Source organism: Bacidia gigantensis (genome assembly GCF_019456465.1).
Source record: "Bacidia gigantensis strain McMullin 20006 chromosome Unknown contig_295, whole genome shotgun sequence".
In the NCBI taxonomy this organism is placed as follows: Eukaryota; Fungi; Ascomycota; class Lecanoromycetes; order Lecanorales; family Ramalinaceae; genus Bacidia; species Bacidia gigantensis.
Window position 1 is genome coordinate 763,392 of NW_025408608.1, and position 16,533 is coordinate 779,924.

The 16,533-nt window shown below is 49.0% G+C and overlaps 4 protein-coding genes across 4 annotated transcripts; 3 read left to right on the forward strand and 1 right to left on the reverse strand.

Annotated features, from left to right (window-relative positions):
• Window positions 1–3: 3 nt before the first annotated feature.
• Window positions 4–4,132, forward strand: KY384_008298 (uncharacterized protein; the record flags this gene model as incomplete). Its single annotated transcript, XM_044816787.1, is given in 7 exon segments — window positions 4–34; window positions 85–178; window positions 231–3,201; window positions 3,251–3,558; window positions 3,611–3,977; window positions 4,033–4,046; window positions 4,063–4,132. 7 exon segments carry the CDS (start codon window positions 4–6, stop codon window positions 4,130–4,132), a joined length of 3,855 nt encoding a protein of 1,284 aa, XP_044666152.1.
• Window positions 4,133–4,617: 485 nt separating this feature from the next.
• Window positions 4,618–5,073, reverse strand: KY384_008299 (uncharacterized protein; the record flags this gene model as incomplete). The annotated part of the gene is made up of 1 exon (XM_044816788.1): window positions 4,618–5,073. One exon carries the CDS (start codon window positions 5,071–5,073, stop codon window positions 4,618–4,620), a length of 456 nt encoding a protein of 151 aa, XP_044666153.1.
• Window positions 5,074–6,032: 959 nt separating this feature from the next.
• KY384_008300 (uncharacterized protein) lies at window positions 6,033–8,772 on the forward strand (the record flags this gene model as incomplete). The annotated part of the gene is made up of 4 exons (XM_044816789.1): window positions 6,033–7,176; window positions 7,732–7,944; window positions 7,997–8,114; window positions 8,169–8,772. The coding sequence occupies 4 exons, from the start codon at window positions 6,033–6,035 to the stop codon at window positions 8,770–8,772; spliced, it is 2,079 nt and encodes a 692-aa protein (XP_044666154.1).
• A 2,023-nt stretch (window positions 8,773–10,795) lies between these two features.
• Window positions 10,796–15,859, forward strand: KY384_008301 (uncharacterized protein; the record flags this gene model as incomplete). The annotated part of the gene is made up of 3 exons (XM_044816790.1): window positions 10,796–14,023; window positions 14,071–15,324; window positions 15,374–15,859. The coding sequence occupies 3 exons, from the start codon at window positions 10,796–10,798 to the stop codon at window positions 15,857–15,859; spliced, it is 4,968 nt and encodes a 1,655-aa protein (XP_044666155.1).
• Between the last annotated feature and the right edge of the window lie 674 nt (window positions 15,860–16,533).

Below are 16,533 nucleotides of genomic sequence, written 5' to 3' on the forward strand. Positions count from 1 at the left end.
AATATGGGGAAACTCATCCGCTTGGAGCTTTTCAGTAGGTCAATCGTAGTTTGGTAAAATCTTGTCGCATTAATACTAGAGCAGATTTCAAATCATATAAGGGACATCATGTACTCCTCTTGGGCGACTCTTACTTTACCTCGATCATTGGGCCCAATGGCTCCGGTAAATCGAACTCGTTAGTGAAGGCCCCAATCCTGACCTACGCAGTATCACTCACATTGTTGCAGTATGGACGCCATCTCGTTTGTTCTCGGGATCAAATCATCTCATCTACGGTCTGCTCACTTGCGCGACTTAGTCTTTCGTGACCGCGTATTGAGAACGTCAAAAATCAATAACGACGGGTCTGCAATTACAAATGGCGTCAACGGTCATGCCAATGGCGAGGTTGGCGGTGGTGAAGAAGATGAAATTAACGGAACTCAGGAACGCCATGATCCAAAGAGTGCGTGGGTGATGGCTGTCTATGAAGATGACGCAGGGGATGAACAGTATTGGAAGCGTTCAATCACCACTTCAGGAGCTAGCGAATATCGTATCAATGATCGCATTGTCACAGCTCAACAATATAATGAGACGCTGGAAGCCGAGAGCATTCTGATCAAAGCGCGCAACTTTCTGGTCTTTCAAGGAGATGTGGAAGCCATTGCATCGCAGTCGCCGCGGGACCTCACAAGGCTGATAGAGCAGATCTCAGGAAGTCTTGAATATAAGGACGAATACGAGCAGCTAAAAGTGCAGGCTGAAGAGGCTCTAGAGAATCAGAACTTTGCGCTTCATCGCAGGCGCGGTATCAATTCAGAAATCAAGCAATATACTGAGCAGAAGAACGAAGCGGACAATTACGCTAAGAAAGCCGACGAAAGGGATCAAGCGATCGTGACCCATATCTTGTGGAAATTGTACCATTTCCAAAAAGTCATCGAGGAGTCGGGGGCTGAAATCCAGCGGCATCAAGACGAGCTCAAGGAGCAAAGACGTGGCATTGAGAAATATGATAAAGCTCTTGAGGAAGCCAAACGAGATCAAGCGAAAGTTGGGCGTGAAGTGTCCAAGATTGAGAAAAATATGAAGCAGAAAGAAAAGGACATTGACGTAAAAGAGAATGGCCTCGTTCCAATAGCAGAGAAGATTGATCACACCTCAAAGAAGCAGAAGAATAGCAAGGCACGAGTCGCTGATATTACTAAGCAAAGAGACATACACTCAGGCGGAGTAAAGCAGCTGACAAAAGATCTCAAAGTGGTTGAAAAGGCCCAATCACAGTGGGAATCGGAATTTCAAAAGAAAGCTGAACAGGAAGGCCGAGAATTAAGCCAGGCAGATATTCAACAATACCACAAGTTGAAAGAAGAGGTCAACAAGCGCTCATCAGAAGACCAAATTCATGTGGACAGTCTTGAGCGCCAGAAGAAGGCTGACCAGGAGACCGTCACAAATCTTCAAAGCAAAGTCGATCAATTCGACTACCAAACTCAGAGGCTCAACGAAGAGCTTAAGGGGGTCAATGAAAGCATCGGAGACGCTAATAGTCAGCTTAAACAGACCAACAAAGATGTCGTTGCGAAGAAAAAGATTTATAATGAACGCACTTCCGAGCGTTTACGAACAGCGCAATTGAGGACCGAAAAGGATGAAAAGCTTCAAGAAGTCCTCCGAAAGCTGCTCGAGGCTGAAGACGGAAGACAGCAATCTGAAAAAGAACTTCGCTTGAAAGCTACCGTCGCAGACCTGAAGCGCGTTTTCCCCGGCGTACGGGGGCGTGTCAGTGAGCTGTGCAAGCCCATCGAAAAAAGGTATCAAACAGCGGTGAGCACGATACTAGGTCGTCATTTTGATACGGTTATTGTCGAGAATGAGAAGACTGCTATTGATTGCGTGCAATATATGCGTGAGCAGCGGCGAGGACAAGGAACTTTTGTTCCGCTGGACACCATCCAGTTTACCGCAATCACTTCGAATATAAAAGGTCAGCACCGCGGATGCCGCATGGCTCTAGATACGATTAACTATGACCGGACCCTGGAACGAGCCTTCTCTTACGTCTGTGGTAATGCAGTCGTATGCGACAATGTGGGAATAGCCAAAGATATTGTGTGGGGAAAACGCAATGACGTGAAGGCTGTTACCCTTGATGGAACAGTTATACATAAGGGTGGCAATATGACAGGAGGTCAAAGTGACAAACAAGATTCGCGTCGGTTTGACGATGCTGAGGTTGACAATCTGCGCAAGCTTCAGGAACGGCTTGTCTCCGAGTTGCAAGCTCTGCCTGACACCAGGCGAAGCGCAGCCGACGATGAAAACTTGCAAGGCGAACTGACTGGCCTAGAGCAAAAAGTGGCATACCTCAACGAAGAGCTCAAATCACACGAGCGTAACAAGAGCAGCAAGCAGAAGGAGCTTTCACATATAAAACAAGAATTGGCGACTGTGAGACCAAAGCATGATGGCAAACTCCGAGAATTTCATGAGCTTGAGAGTTCTCTAGCAGAGCACCAAGAAGCGGTGAGTGGAGTGCAGGATCAAGTATTCCGAGACTTCTGTCGCCGGCTTGGCTTCAGCAACATACGGGTGTATGAAGCACAGCAGGGCACGTTGCAACAGGAGGGTGCTCAAAAGAACTTAGAATTCAGCACACAGAAGAGCCGTCTTCAGAGTAGAATCACCTACGAACAGCAGCAGTTGCAGGAAACTCAAAATCGTATCAAGGGACTCGAAGATCGGGCGCGCAAAGATGAATCACTCATTCTGGAGTTGCAGGCCGAGCAGGAGTCTTCCCAAAATGAGCTTGACTCCCTCATGGTTGAGCTTGACCAACTGAACGAGCAGCTAGAAAAGGTGAAGACAAACCATGATCAGGAGGCCGAGAAAGTAGCAGAACAACGGCGAGAAGTCCAGAAAAGAAGCAAAGGCGTTGAGAACACCGTCAAGACTATTTCCGGGTTAGAGGCGGATCGTCAGCTCAAGGCCTCGGGCCGGTACACCTTGCTCAGACGATGTAAACTTGAAAATGTACGGGTACCTCTAGAGGAAGAATCGAACAGTCTTGATGACTTGCCACTTGACACGCTGCAAACTGATGCTGATGCGATGGACGTCGACGAGGATCAAGATAACACAGCTTTACAGCCTTCGGAAGTCCAGGATTATGGCATAGAGATTGACTTTGATGATTTGGACGAAGACCTACGCGAGGTACCAATTGCCAAATCTTGGGAGTGTTCAAGCTAACAACCAGTCGCAGAACGATGGTGATAAAGCCGAAAGCGAGCTTCAAGATCGCATCAAAACCCTCAATACAGAACTTGACACAATGGCACCAAACATGCGTGCTGTAGAACGTTTAGGGACGGTCCAAGATCGTCTTAAGTCAACAGATAAAGACTTCGAGGACGCGCGTAAGCGAGCAAAGAGGGCGAAGGATGATTTCCAAGCTGTCAAGGAACAGCGCTTCGAATTATTCAGCAAAGCTTTCTCTCACATTTCCGAACAGATAGGACCGATTTACAAGAACCTCACGAGGGATGCTTCCCTGCCGATGGGGGGTCAAGCGTAAGTACCCATGTCCCACTTGGCAGGAAGGCTGCGGTATTGACCTCTGCAGATATCTTGATATGGAAGACGGCGACGAGCCATACCTCGACGGGATTAGATATAATGCTATGCCACCGCTTAAGCGTTTCCGTGACATGGAGCACCTGTCTGGTGGAGAGAAGACTATGGCAGCCCTGGCGCTTCTCTTCGCAATTCACTCCTACCAACCATCCCCCTTCTTTGTTCTTGATGAGGTTGACGCTGCCCTTGACAATGCTAATGTGGCCAAGATTGCAAGCTACATCCGAGACCACGCAGGTCCGGGTATGCAGTTTGTCGTCATTAGCCTGAAGACTGGATTATTTCATAATAGCGAGGCGCTGGTGGGTATATATCGAGATCAGGGGGCGAATTCGAGTAAAGCGCTGACGCTGGATGTAAGTGCTATCTCTTTATGAAGTCTCATTCGTATACACTTGCTGACAGTCGCAGTTGCGCAAATATCAGTAATATGATTGATAGTTCGTCGTTGCTGCCCTGCGAAGGTTTCACGACGGATCTGGAAATGTATTACTATGGTAACGCAGGGTAGGATATTACGGCCCTTTATTTGTATCTACAGGTACTACAACAAAGCTCGCGAGCCTTCTAGCTTCGACTAAGAAAAGAAGACCACATCACCTTCACATCCTCTCTTAAATTCCCTCGTACTATCCTTTTCCCCTACCATTCCGAAGGATTGATTCTCGGCCGAGGGCGATAAGTAGTATCAACTTTGTGAGCAGCCAGTCGTATTGCTCGAGTAGAGGAGATTGTACGTCTTTCCAAAGCTCTCCACATTACGATACAAGTAGCCATAAGCAGAGGCCGTTGTTCGGTCCCCTGGACATATCGAGTACAGAGCAGCCTGAGACAATGCATTGAAACTTTCCACCCGACTCGCAAAGTACATTATCGAGTGAAGTCTGCTATTCAATGAGACGGCAACCTATAGCGTGAGATATTCTTGGGGAGATAATCAGTCATAGCGTGAGACGCAAGCGGTGATAATATGTATCGTTTAGGGCAACAAGCAGTTCATTTCGACCGTGGCTCAACGATCTTGATGTTGACTAGCTTATCCAGAGCTTGACCTTCATCAAGTGCCCACGCATCTCTATGCTCTAATTTATAAGGTATGTTCCGCCCCTTGATGTGAAATTGTAATAGATGCTCGTTAATAACAGCCTTCTTCACGGCGGCAAAACCTCTACCAATTAAGAACGCTAATTGCCGAAAAGGAAGTGAGAGCAGCGAACCTTCGTCACTCCAGGAATTAGCTTTCTGCCTCTTTTTCCGAATTTTTGCTAATTCTCGTTCTATTTGCTCCTTTCCTCCCATCCACAATGTCCCAGACATTGTTACGTCTTTCGGCAGTACTTCATCCGATTTTGGCTTCGTAAACGGTAGTGCACGGCTCTTTTCGATCCGCAACAATAGTTCTTGAGACTTGTTGCCTGGCGCGGGTGGTATTGCTTTGATTGATCGCACCATGTTTTGCGGCTGTGATTCGAATTAGTGAATGTTAATGACCGCAGACATGAACACAGTATACCCTCAACAGAAGGTATCCGCCTCCGGCAACAAGGAATAAGCTGCCAATTAGAGTGAAAGCTGGCACATAGAAGGGGAGATCGCGAGCACCAGTGTGTTCACTCTGCCATGCTTCGCTCATAGTTGCTCCATTGAACGCTCCGACAATCATCAACCCCCCACCAGCAATGTAGCATCCTACAATGTAGGGCAAATTCGAAACCGATTGATACAATAAGACTGGCGAAGCTCTTTGGGACAATGACGACGCGACGGAGCCTTCATAAGGGGCAGGTCTTGAGGTAGATGGTTTCCTTGGTGGAGTGCTAGCCGGACGATGATGTTTTACACTAGGTACCTGGCGAGCTAGGCTTTTAGCGCTTGTCGACAATGGTGAGCGAGACTGAATATATGAGCAAGGCTTCGCACAAGCAGCTTGACGTTTTGTGAATCCGTAGGGTTGAAGCTTCCAAGGAGCCCATGGCAAGGATCTAGGGCAGAACGTCATGCAGCCACGGCGATACTCCAGTACATGTTAGCGTTTAGAGTCATGAGAGGCAGATTTTGATTGTCTACCATGGCATCAACAAGCCTACTCACCATGTAAGAACATAGTCCAATATTCTTGGGATTAAAAGATCGATGGATATCGGCGAATTTTCAGAGAATCCCGGCGCTTTACCCCTTTGGAAACGCGAACCTTGGCGTCACCGGGGTGTCCCAACATATGTATCCGGGGATGTCGCTTTTAAAATACCTTCAGTCGTCACTTAACACTAAAAATTAAGGAGATACTGATGGCATCCTCGTACAATACCACGAAAGCGTTCAGGCATCTATCCCGTCGGTCAATTCCTTTCAATGGCAATACTCGAAGTTTCCGAAGCTCATCGAGGGCTCCGGCAGCTCAAAATTTCACAATGCCCGCCATGTCACCGACAATGACTGAGGGTAGCATAGCCAAATGGAAAGTTAAAGAGGGTGATAGCTTCTCGACCGGTGATGTTTTGCTCGAAATCGAGACAGACAAAGCGCAAATGGACGTGGAAGCTCAAGACGACGGTAAAATGGCCAAGATTACGCAGAATGCCGGAGGAGATAAAATAGGAGTTGGCGCTCGCATAGCAATAATAGCAGAAGCAGAGGATGATCTCTCCTCCCTAGAGCTACCCTCAGAACAACCCTCCCAAACAATTCCCTCTGCAGACGATACCACTTCTTCCAGTGCATCGAAAGATATCGGGGCCTCTGGAGCAGCCAAAAATAGCAACTCATCATCCGATAAAAGTTCAGACGTTAAGAGACCTCCGCCATCACCCTCACAGCCTCGCAAGCAGACCTACCCGCTCTATCCTTCTATTGTCCAGCTTCTTCACGAAAACGGCCTGGTTTCTTCTGAAGCCGACAAGATACCTGCTTCAGGTCCTAAGGGCCGACTCTTGAAGGGCGATGTCTTAGCTTATCTTGGCCAGATAAGCTCGTCTTATCCCTCAGAGCAATCAACGAGAATAGGCAAGCTCGGGCATCTAGATCTGAGCAATGTAAGAGCGGTACCTCCTAAGGAAGAATCATCGGTACAAAAAACTCCCCCGAGACCAGAATTAGTCATTCCTGAAGCAGAGCCCGAATTGGATACAGAGGTTGCTGTGCCAATATCTCTCTCCTCCGTTTTGTTGGTCCAAAAGCGTATTTCAGACGTTCTGGGCGTAAGATTACCGATATCGACATTTGTTGCCCGTGCTACGGAATTGGCAAATGATGAGTTGCCACAGAGAGCTGGGAGAAAACCCTCAACCGACGAACTTTTCAACGATGTGCTTGGCTTGAGCAGTCCAAGTATATCAAGAACCAGTAGGGGGAGTTTCATACCCCAAATGACCGCCTTGCCGCCGAGCTCCTTAAGTGAGCCCACTACATTGCCTCAGTCTCAGCCTGATGTGTATGACATGTTGACTGGTGGGACACCAGCCGCCAGGAAGAGATCACAGGCATTACCCAATTTAGGTATTTATAACTCAAAAGTTGAAGATACAACCAATATGTTCAGCGTGACTGCAGCGAAGGGTGAGGAAAGGCGGGCAAGGGTGTTCTTGGAGAGAGTCAAAACAATCTTGCAGGTCGAACCTGGAAGGCTGGTATTGTAAATATGTTCATAGAAATTCAAAAAAATCTTCAGTGGGGTCGATATTGTCATTAGTCATGTTTCCGTTGAAAAGTTTCCGGGACTGGCAACATTTGCGCCATTACTTTCACTCTCTCCATCATTTCCAGTAGCACCTGTGCACGAGAGCCTTTCCGTTGTCATGGATTCTATCGTGCCCGAGACAAAAGTCTTAGCCGTTGCAAGCCATGTAGGCATGACACTGCCTTACATGTATAGAGGAGAACTCGCGGCTGACTTAGATAATCAAGGTTGTTTATGGGTGAGGCACCTGGGAGTGACGGGAGAGATTTTGAAACATGCCAGCTGATAAGTGAATTGTAGGCATGTTGGCAACACAATGGCCGCATTCGTCATGCAATCGCTGGGGTGTGATGTGGCAGCGTTGAATACGGTACAATTTAGTCCGACACCTATCATGAAATCACTTGGATGAGAGCTTATAATAAACAACATAGGCAACCATACGGGTTACAAGCAATTCAAAGGCACCAAAGCTTCCGCGGAGGAGATTTCAGACCTGTACGCTGGGCTCAAGCAGAGCTACTTGACAGATTTTGATGTCTTGCTATCTGGCTACGCGCCCAGCGCAGAGGCAGTGGAGGCGATTGGATCCATAGCAAGGGATCAAAAGCTCAGGGCCACGACGAAGCCTGGCTCATTTTTCTGGGGTGTGTGCAAAGTCATGAGGGGATATCGTCGTTGCAAGCTAATTACTTCCAGTCTTGGATCCTGTCATGGGCGATGAAGGTCGGCTTTATGTCAACGAAAATGTTGTTCCAGTCTACAAAAAGCTGTTGACCGCCGCCGATCTGATTCTTCCCAATCAGTTCGAGCTTGAGTAGGTCAGAAAACCCGCATCATCGACACGTCGTCACTAAAACGTGAAATGCAGACTACTCTCCGAAGTGAAGGTCAATTCTCTCACGTCACTCAAGGAAGCTATCGCCAAGCTGCACAAAGCATATCGAGTCCCACATATCATCGTTACGTCTATCCGCAATGCTGAGTCCCCTTCTGTCATAAGTATTGTCGGCTCTACAGCGCGCTCCGACCTTTCTCCACGCATATTCAAGATCGATGTCCCGGAAATTGATTGCTTTTTCAGCGGCACGGGTGACATGTTTGCTGCTCTGATTATAGTACGACTACGCGAAGCCATTACGCATTCTGGTCTAGGTGGACAGAAGAGTTGGGTATCCCTTGACGACGTACAAGCCGAGGTACTACCTCTTGCAAAGGCTGCGGAGAAGGTACTAGGTAGTATGCAAGCTGTATTGGAGAAGACTAAGCAAGCTCGAGACAAAGACCTTGAGCAAATGAGCGGGCCACTGGGAGTTATGGAAAAGGAAAAGGACAGCGAGAAGCGCCAGGGATTGAGAAAGACTAAAGCCGCAGAAGTACGGGTCGTGCGCTGTCTATCGGACTTGAGAGAACCTCAACTTACATTCGAGGCTCACTCAGTTGAAGAGATCAATGAAAATGACGGGCACTGTTGACATTGAGGATCCAACGTCAGTTAATCAAGCATTGCACACTGTCATGGAAAATTAGCTGGCAATTTCCAAGCTGCAGCATTCAACAAGATAGAGAGGTATAGATATGGCACTCGCTTGCATTTACAGTCGATAGCATAGACTTACGAGTGAATGCGACCTGACTTACGATTCTGGCTTTACTTTCACAATTTTGACTCCCTCAGCCTGTGCTCCCAAAGCCCCCGGCTCCTCTCACACTCTCCTCCAGCTCCTCCACCACCTGCACCTCTGGCGTATAAATACGCTCAATAATTAATTGCGCGACCCTATCTCCCTCCCTAATCTCAAAGTCTGCCTCCGCATGATTGAACAGCAACACCTTCACCTGACCCCTGTAATCGGCATCAATAACGCCCGCTCCAGTATCTATGAAATTTTTGGAGGCTAGTCCTGAGCGCGGTGCTATCCTCCCGTCTAGAAATATTATTTCTCTCATTAGCACAAGAGAATATAGAGAGGGGGCGATAGGAGAAAGAGAGGAAAGCATACAGCATCCCTCCCCAACCGCAATGGCAATGTCAGTATCCACCAAGGCCTTCCCTCTGCCGGGTATCGTACAGCCTTTTGCGGCATAGATATCGTAGCCGGCAGCGTACGCACTTCCTCTCGTAGGAGTCCGAGCTTTGGACGAGAGCTTCTTCACGAGCAATGGCGGGGCGGCCGAGAGCGGTGGTGGGGGCGCGGAGGTGCCTTTGCTGGGTTCCTGAGCTGATGTGGAGGGGTCCATTGCTTCTGTTTTTGGACGTTTTGGGAGGGGCGAGGTCGGCAATGAAGGCGGCTCGTGGGTGTTTTGCGGCGGAGTTGGCGGTGAGGGCATTTTATCGTTTCTATATACAATTAATGTAGAATTTGATGCGGGCCCTCCGGCGCGCTCTGGGTGGGACGCGTTTTCCGGGGCGGATCCCAAGGCTCGCTTATTTCTACTTTGGATGTCGGATGAACCTTTTTTTAATTCTTCATGCCATCACAGCATGTTCATACCTCTTGAAGGAAGAATATGAAGATATCGTAATGGTTTCTTTCGTTCGTTCGAGAAACGTCTTCTGGCAATTAACACTTAGCCATTACTTGGTGGCCAATAATTCGGAGCATTTGTCACAAACGCCGTCCTTGTCATTACAACAATCAGAGACGATTGAAGAGTCTGCCAACAGACGAGCCTACAGTACACACTTCTTTCATTTCGAAAGATATGGGATAAACTACGGCCACCGACTTGGTATTGATCGGATTGATCACGTGTTTTCGTGAAAGCGTCCCCTCCTGCCCGCGAGGACGGTGGCAGGCGGCAACCTTGTTCTAGCCGCTTGGTACCTGGCGTCGATCATCTGGAGAAGATCAAGATGAAGACGGGTTTTGCATCCGGATGCAGTGCTTCGAAATGGGGCAAAAGGGACTCGAAAATTGTTGGAACTTGATCGCGGAGTTCAACTTTGGTAGGGCACTGCTTTTGCTTTGCGCGACTTCTGTCGTGGTCGTTGTATGCAATTGCGAAGGATATGGGTTGTTTGAATTGCGAATTGGAGAGCATCGAAGAATTCGGCTGAAAGGGGGAAAGTCCGGGTGGCCAAAGGTGCAAAATGTGGGCCGCAGCCTACGCTAGCCACTAGTGTGATCCTGATCTTGGCATCTTTCCGCGCTCCATCCAAGATCCTCCTGCGTTTCTTCTGTTTTGCAAACCTCTCTCGACACCGTCTTGATCATTCTCATCATCGGTCCATTGATTCCCCCAAGTGCATTAGACGGTGCGAAGGCGACTTGGCCCTCTCCATCCTTCATTTCATCACTTGTTTACCACCAACCTTGTGCTGTCCGGGTCCATTTCTTCAGACCGTCACAATACTCGATCGGAATCATCACGAAGCCGCAGACTGATTGACTACTGTCTTCCGTGAGATAACATGATACATGCGCGCCTGGCGTAAAATATCAAGTGGGAATAGACTGGAGCTAGGTCCTGTCAGTGTCGTCTTATTGCCACAACATGCCTACTCGTGGCAAGAGAAACATCGCGGAGTTTGATCCGAACAAATCTGATTCCGAAGATGAGACGTATGGCTCCCGGTCTGCAAATGCTGCGCGCTCCAGACCCACAGCAAGTCGCACAAGCAGACCACCTCGCAAGCGGCGAAGGCGAGATTACGACGGCGCCAATTCTTCGCCAAGTGAAATATCTGAAAGCGAGATCAACTCTATCGAGTCGTATAGTCAACCAGAGGATGAAGATGAGGAAGAAGTTGAGATAGGTGCGACCGGAAGACCCAAACGCAAGGCTGCCAGAAATGTCCAGCCAATAATCGAGGACGACGATAGTGCTGGTTCTGATGAAGATGATAAGTTGGAACAGAAGCCATCTACTAGGAATAACGCACAACCGAAAAGCCTATGGATAGCTCTACCTGTTGTACTTCCAGATTCGCCTGCCGCACCTCCAGAACTCCGGCGGAGCCAACGGACTCGGAGCGGTAGCGCTGCAACATCGAGACCTACCTCTGCCGGTACCCACGTCCCAGCAACCCGCCGGAGTAGCCGGAAACCAAGCGTCCAAAGCCCCACCGAGGGCTTCAAAAGACCGACCCGGGGTGGCAAGGGTCCCAAGAAAGGTATCGCACCGATAGAGGCAGGCGAGGATGAAGAGAGCTCTGGACAGTTGAGAGACCAAGGTAGCACTGATGAGCTCCAAAAAGATCACTATCGACATGAAATTGCGGAAAGCCATGAAGACCTAGCGCAAGAACCCGAGGGTGACGATCAGTTGGGCGACAAACCCTTCGAAGATGATATAATCGCAGAGGTCCCTATGACAGATGAGGGAGAAGGTGCAGAGATCGAAATTCCAGAGTCTGAAGGCGAGGATGAAAATCCTATTAGTCGAACGCGAAGAGCTACTCGGCAACGCGGTGTCAACCCACCAAAATTGATTGCAGAGAGTCGACGTCTGACAAGGGCTAGAGATACTGCACTTGGAAAGCGTAAAATGCAGGAGACTCAGAAATCTGTCAACCAAGAAAGTAGTGACTTTGAGCCGGCCCCTGAAGATGCGGAGGAGGAAGATGTATCCGATTCTGCAGAGTCAGCGTCACCGCGAAAGCGCAGCCAAAATGATGATGACGATGAGAGCAGCCCACTCGGAAGGGACGCAAAGCGACGTAAGGTCAGCAGGAGGAGTCGCCGTGTCTCAAGTGGTGACAGTGAACAAGCTGAGCTACGTGAGGAAATGCAAGATTTGAAGTCATCTCGTAGCAAAAGACGGATAGCAGATATCCTGATGGAGGAAAAGAAATCGAGGGTTCGACGACAGCGAGACAAGCAGCCTAATTATAACATTATGGCCTCAAACGCCGCAATTGGAGAAGCAATCGAAGAGTATGAAAACGAGCCAGCGAGTCAACGAACTCCCTCCAAAAAGGCAGGTGGCTCTAGGACTTATGGAAGGAGCCTTTTTTCGACGTACGGTCCCTTCGGTGGTGCCGGCGTGCCTGCCATACTCGGTGGGCCTGCTGGCCTGGGCGCTGTTGGAGGGGCAGACTCTGATAGCAGCGATGACGAATCAATGCCACGCCCAAGGCCAGTAGGCACTCTTGGTGGAACCTTCGGAATGACACCAACCTCAGCGCATCCTGGCGGATTCGGTCTTTTTCCAGCGCCTCAGGTTCATGGAGCTGATCCTGTACAAGGTCCGGGCGGAACACCAGCGAATCTGGGCAAAATAAAGGACAAACAAGCCCTCGCAGATGCGGACCCTCTCGGCGTGGATCAAAACGTAGATTTTGGAGGCGTTGGAGGATTAGGAGATCACATTCACCAGTTGAAAGAGATGGTGACTCTTCCCTTGCTTTACCCCGAGCTTCTTCAGAAATTTCATGTCACTCCTCCTCGTGGTGTACTGTTTCACGGCCCGCCTGGAACTGGCAAAACGCTCCTAGCTCGCGCCTTGTCGAACGTTGTAAGCTCCCGTGGCAAGAAGATTACTTTCTACATGCGGAAGGGCGCCGACGCCCTGAGTAAATGGGTTGGAGAAGCCGAGCGCCAGCTCAGGCTTCTCTTCGAAGAGGCTCGGAAAAATCAACCAAGTATCATATTTTTCGACGAGATTGATGGCCTAGCACCAGTGAGGTCAAGCAAACAAGAGCAGATCCACGCTTCGATTGTGTCGACGTTGCTCGCTCTGATGGACGGAATGGACGGCCGTGGGCAAGTCATCGTGATCGGTGCAACCAACCGACCTGATTCCGTCGATCCTGCTCTTCGCCGTCCTGGAAGATTTGATCGAGAATTCTATTTTCCTCTTCCAAACACGGAGGCCAGACGTTCTATTCTTGGAATTCATACTAAGGACTGGACTCCGCAGCTTCAACCAAGCTTTCTAGACGAAATTGCAAAGGCAACGAAAGGCTACGGAGGAGCCGATCTGAGAGCTCTGTGTACAGAAGCAGCGCTGAACGCCGTTCAAAGAAGGTATCCACAAATCTACAAATCCAATGAGAAGCTTCAAGTCAAGCCAGAGACCGTGCAGATCGGGACAAAGGACTTTATGCTATCGATCAAGAAAATGGTGCCATCTTCGGAAAGATCTGCGTCCTCTGCTGCCGCACCGCTGCCTAGCAGCATCGAACCTCTGTTGCGTGAAGCTTTAAAGGGTGTAAAGGACCTGATTGCCAGTATTTTACCACAAAAGCAGAGCCTAACAGCCTTGGAAGAGGCTGAGTTTGAGGATGCAGAGGATGAGAGGGGCATGGCCGCGGAGCAAATGCAGCAGGAATTTGAACGCTCAAGAGTCTTCCGTCCACGACTACTCATTAGAGGCATACCAGGTATGGGCCAACAATACCTCTCTGCAGCTATCCTTCATCATTTCGAACGGCTGCATGTTCAAGCATTCGATCTCTCAACGTTGCTAAGTGATTCAACAAGGTCATCAGAGGCGGCAATCGTACAGCTCTTTACTGAAGTGCGGCGGCACAAACCCAGCGTCATTTACATTCCGAACGTCTATATTTGGTATCAAACTGTAGGGCCGACAGTCATATCTACGCTTTGTGGACTTCTCCGGTCTTTGACCCCAAGTGATCCTATTATGCTGCTTGGAGTGTTGGAGTGTGAAGAGAATGACTTGGTAGATGAAGACATGAACCCACTCATGAAGCAAATGTTAGCCGACCTCTTTGGGTACTCGAGAAAAAGCCGATTCACAGTGCCCAGACCATCAGAAGTGAGTTGCGGCCCATACTCATCGTGCGCATATGCTGACTCGCATAGCCCTTTCGTCTCGAGTATTTCAACGCTATTAACAAGTATATCAGGACATCTCCGGCAGAATTTCCAGATCCTACGGATCGTAAAAAGCGTACTCTAGAAATATTACCTGTGGCGCCTCCGGAACCAACTCCAGAGAAGCCACCGCTTACCAAAAAGGAAATCAAGGAACAAAGACAAAAAGACCACCTAGCACTCAACATGCTTAAAACACGGATTCAGCCGGTGATGGACATGATCAAATCTAGATACCGCAAATTCCGCCTTCCAGTCATTGACGAAAAGGACTTACGCTACTTTCTTGAAGAAGACGACCCCGACATAGTAACGTCTGATCTCCCACGGGAACTGGCGAACCGTCCATACGAAATAGCTGTAGATGCGAAGAATCAGTCAGGTTTCAAAGAGACAAGTACTGGCAAGTTCTTCTACAACATACACGTTGCTCTCATCGAACAACGACTTTCAAATGGCTACTATGCACGGCCGAAAGATTATGCTGCTGAAGTGAAGAAATTAACCAAAGATGCGGAAATGATTGGCGACGAAGAACGACTGCTAAAGGCAAATGAGCTTTTTGCTAACGTAGAAGTGGATATGGCACAAATAGAGGCTGAGAATCCATACTTGATCGCGGAGCTAGAGCATGTTGCAAAGCGACAAGCTGAAAGACAGAAGGCCGAGATCGAAAAAGCTAAACGTAAGGCTGCAGAGGAGGGCCGAAAGCTAGACTTCGTTGTCTCGAATGCTCCACCACCAAGCGATCCACAAGCTCCCTCTACGGGGCCATCATCGGGCGTAATCAAGACTGGGCAACCATTACCAAATGGCTTTGTACGAGTTCCCATCGTATCGTCGAATCCCAGCACCCTCACAAATGGAATAAGTCGTTTGTCGGATCTGAGCAACCTTGACGTCCACACGCAGACCAACAATTCTTCATTGCGAAATCAAGATGATATCGATGTTATCATGACAAACAGTGATGACAGGTCCCCGGACAATGACAGCCGCACATATTCTTCGGTTGGTCAAAGTGCCCAGACACGGCATCTAGAGTCTCTTCCGGCAACGGGGGGAACAGTAGAGGATCACAGAGCCAGGGGCGAGACTCTCACTCAAACAAGTGCCGTTACAGGGATGATACCTGGTTCGCAACCAGCGGATTATGTAAATACCGCGTCGACAACATCTTCTGAGAAGCGACAATATTCATCTGGTGACAAGGAAACACCTGTTGACCGAGACACTCAAAGCGTCAAAGGCGGCCCAGATCTTTCACACTATCACAATGAGAGCAGTCCAGTGCCTGACACCGCGGGAAAATACCCAAGCTTCACAAAGTTCGACCCGACCACTGAGCAACCATTCAAATACGTCGCCACCTCTGTCACAAGGCCAGACTTTGTCCCAGCAAGAACGCTCCACCAACATCCCGGCCATTCCTCCTTTTCCTTCTGAAACAACAGCAGGTAAACCAACCATCTCCTCTTTGCTTAACACCGGTCCTCCTCCTCGATCTCGTCAAGCTAGCGGAGCCGAACACCCGCCATTCAAGATTGATCGCGTGCTTATTGACGAAACCATTCGATACTTTGTAGAGCAATCAAGTGGTTGCAGCGTCGAACAGCTCGAGCAGTGCTCCTCGGCAATGATGGACGAGATATGGCGGACCAGGGGTGAATGGGACCGAATGTCTGTCACGACAAAGGTCAGAAAGAGATTCCAAGAGGAGATTGATGATATCAGGGACTTGCAGCACCAAGCTATGGGAAGCATGGAGTTTGCATGAGACAACAGCGAAGCGGAAAGGGGGTGGTGTCGGCGCCGTCAGGAGATTCGGCGATCAAAAGGTGTGTCTCCCTTGTTGGGGTGGCTTGAGATGGATGTTCTAGGATGCTCTGGTACTGTTCGAGGGACCGTGATAGGCGGGAGACCCTGAACATATTAGAGATCACTGCATCAATTTCGCTATGACGACAAGGTTGAGCTGCCCATTTTGCTATTGCTAATTTCATTTCTTTTGGGTATGAGGGCGTGTCTCCCTTGTCAGTGTAGCTTGAGATGGATGTTCTAGGAAGCTCTGGTATTGTTCAAGGGACCGTGGTACGCGGGAGACCCTGAACTTACCATAGAGTACTGTATCGATTTCGCTATGACGGCAAGGTTGAGCTGCCCACTCTGTTGTTGATTCCAATGAACAGGACTAGGGACCAGGAGCTTTGTTCATCAAATCTTGAATATGGAAACTTTGCAGATCAGGGGAATGTGTGGCGGAATGTATCAACATACGGTCAGGATAGGATACGGAAGGATGTATAGCGTGGCGTTGTGGATTTTCAGAATTACAAAGATGCATCACCGGCGCAAGCCTCTGGGAGGATGCGTTTGACTATGAAAACGGAGGTTGTCTATTGAGCGGACACTACTTGTGTGGCTTAAAGCGATGATGTACAAACATGCAAA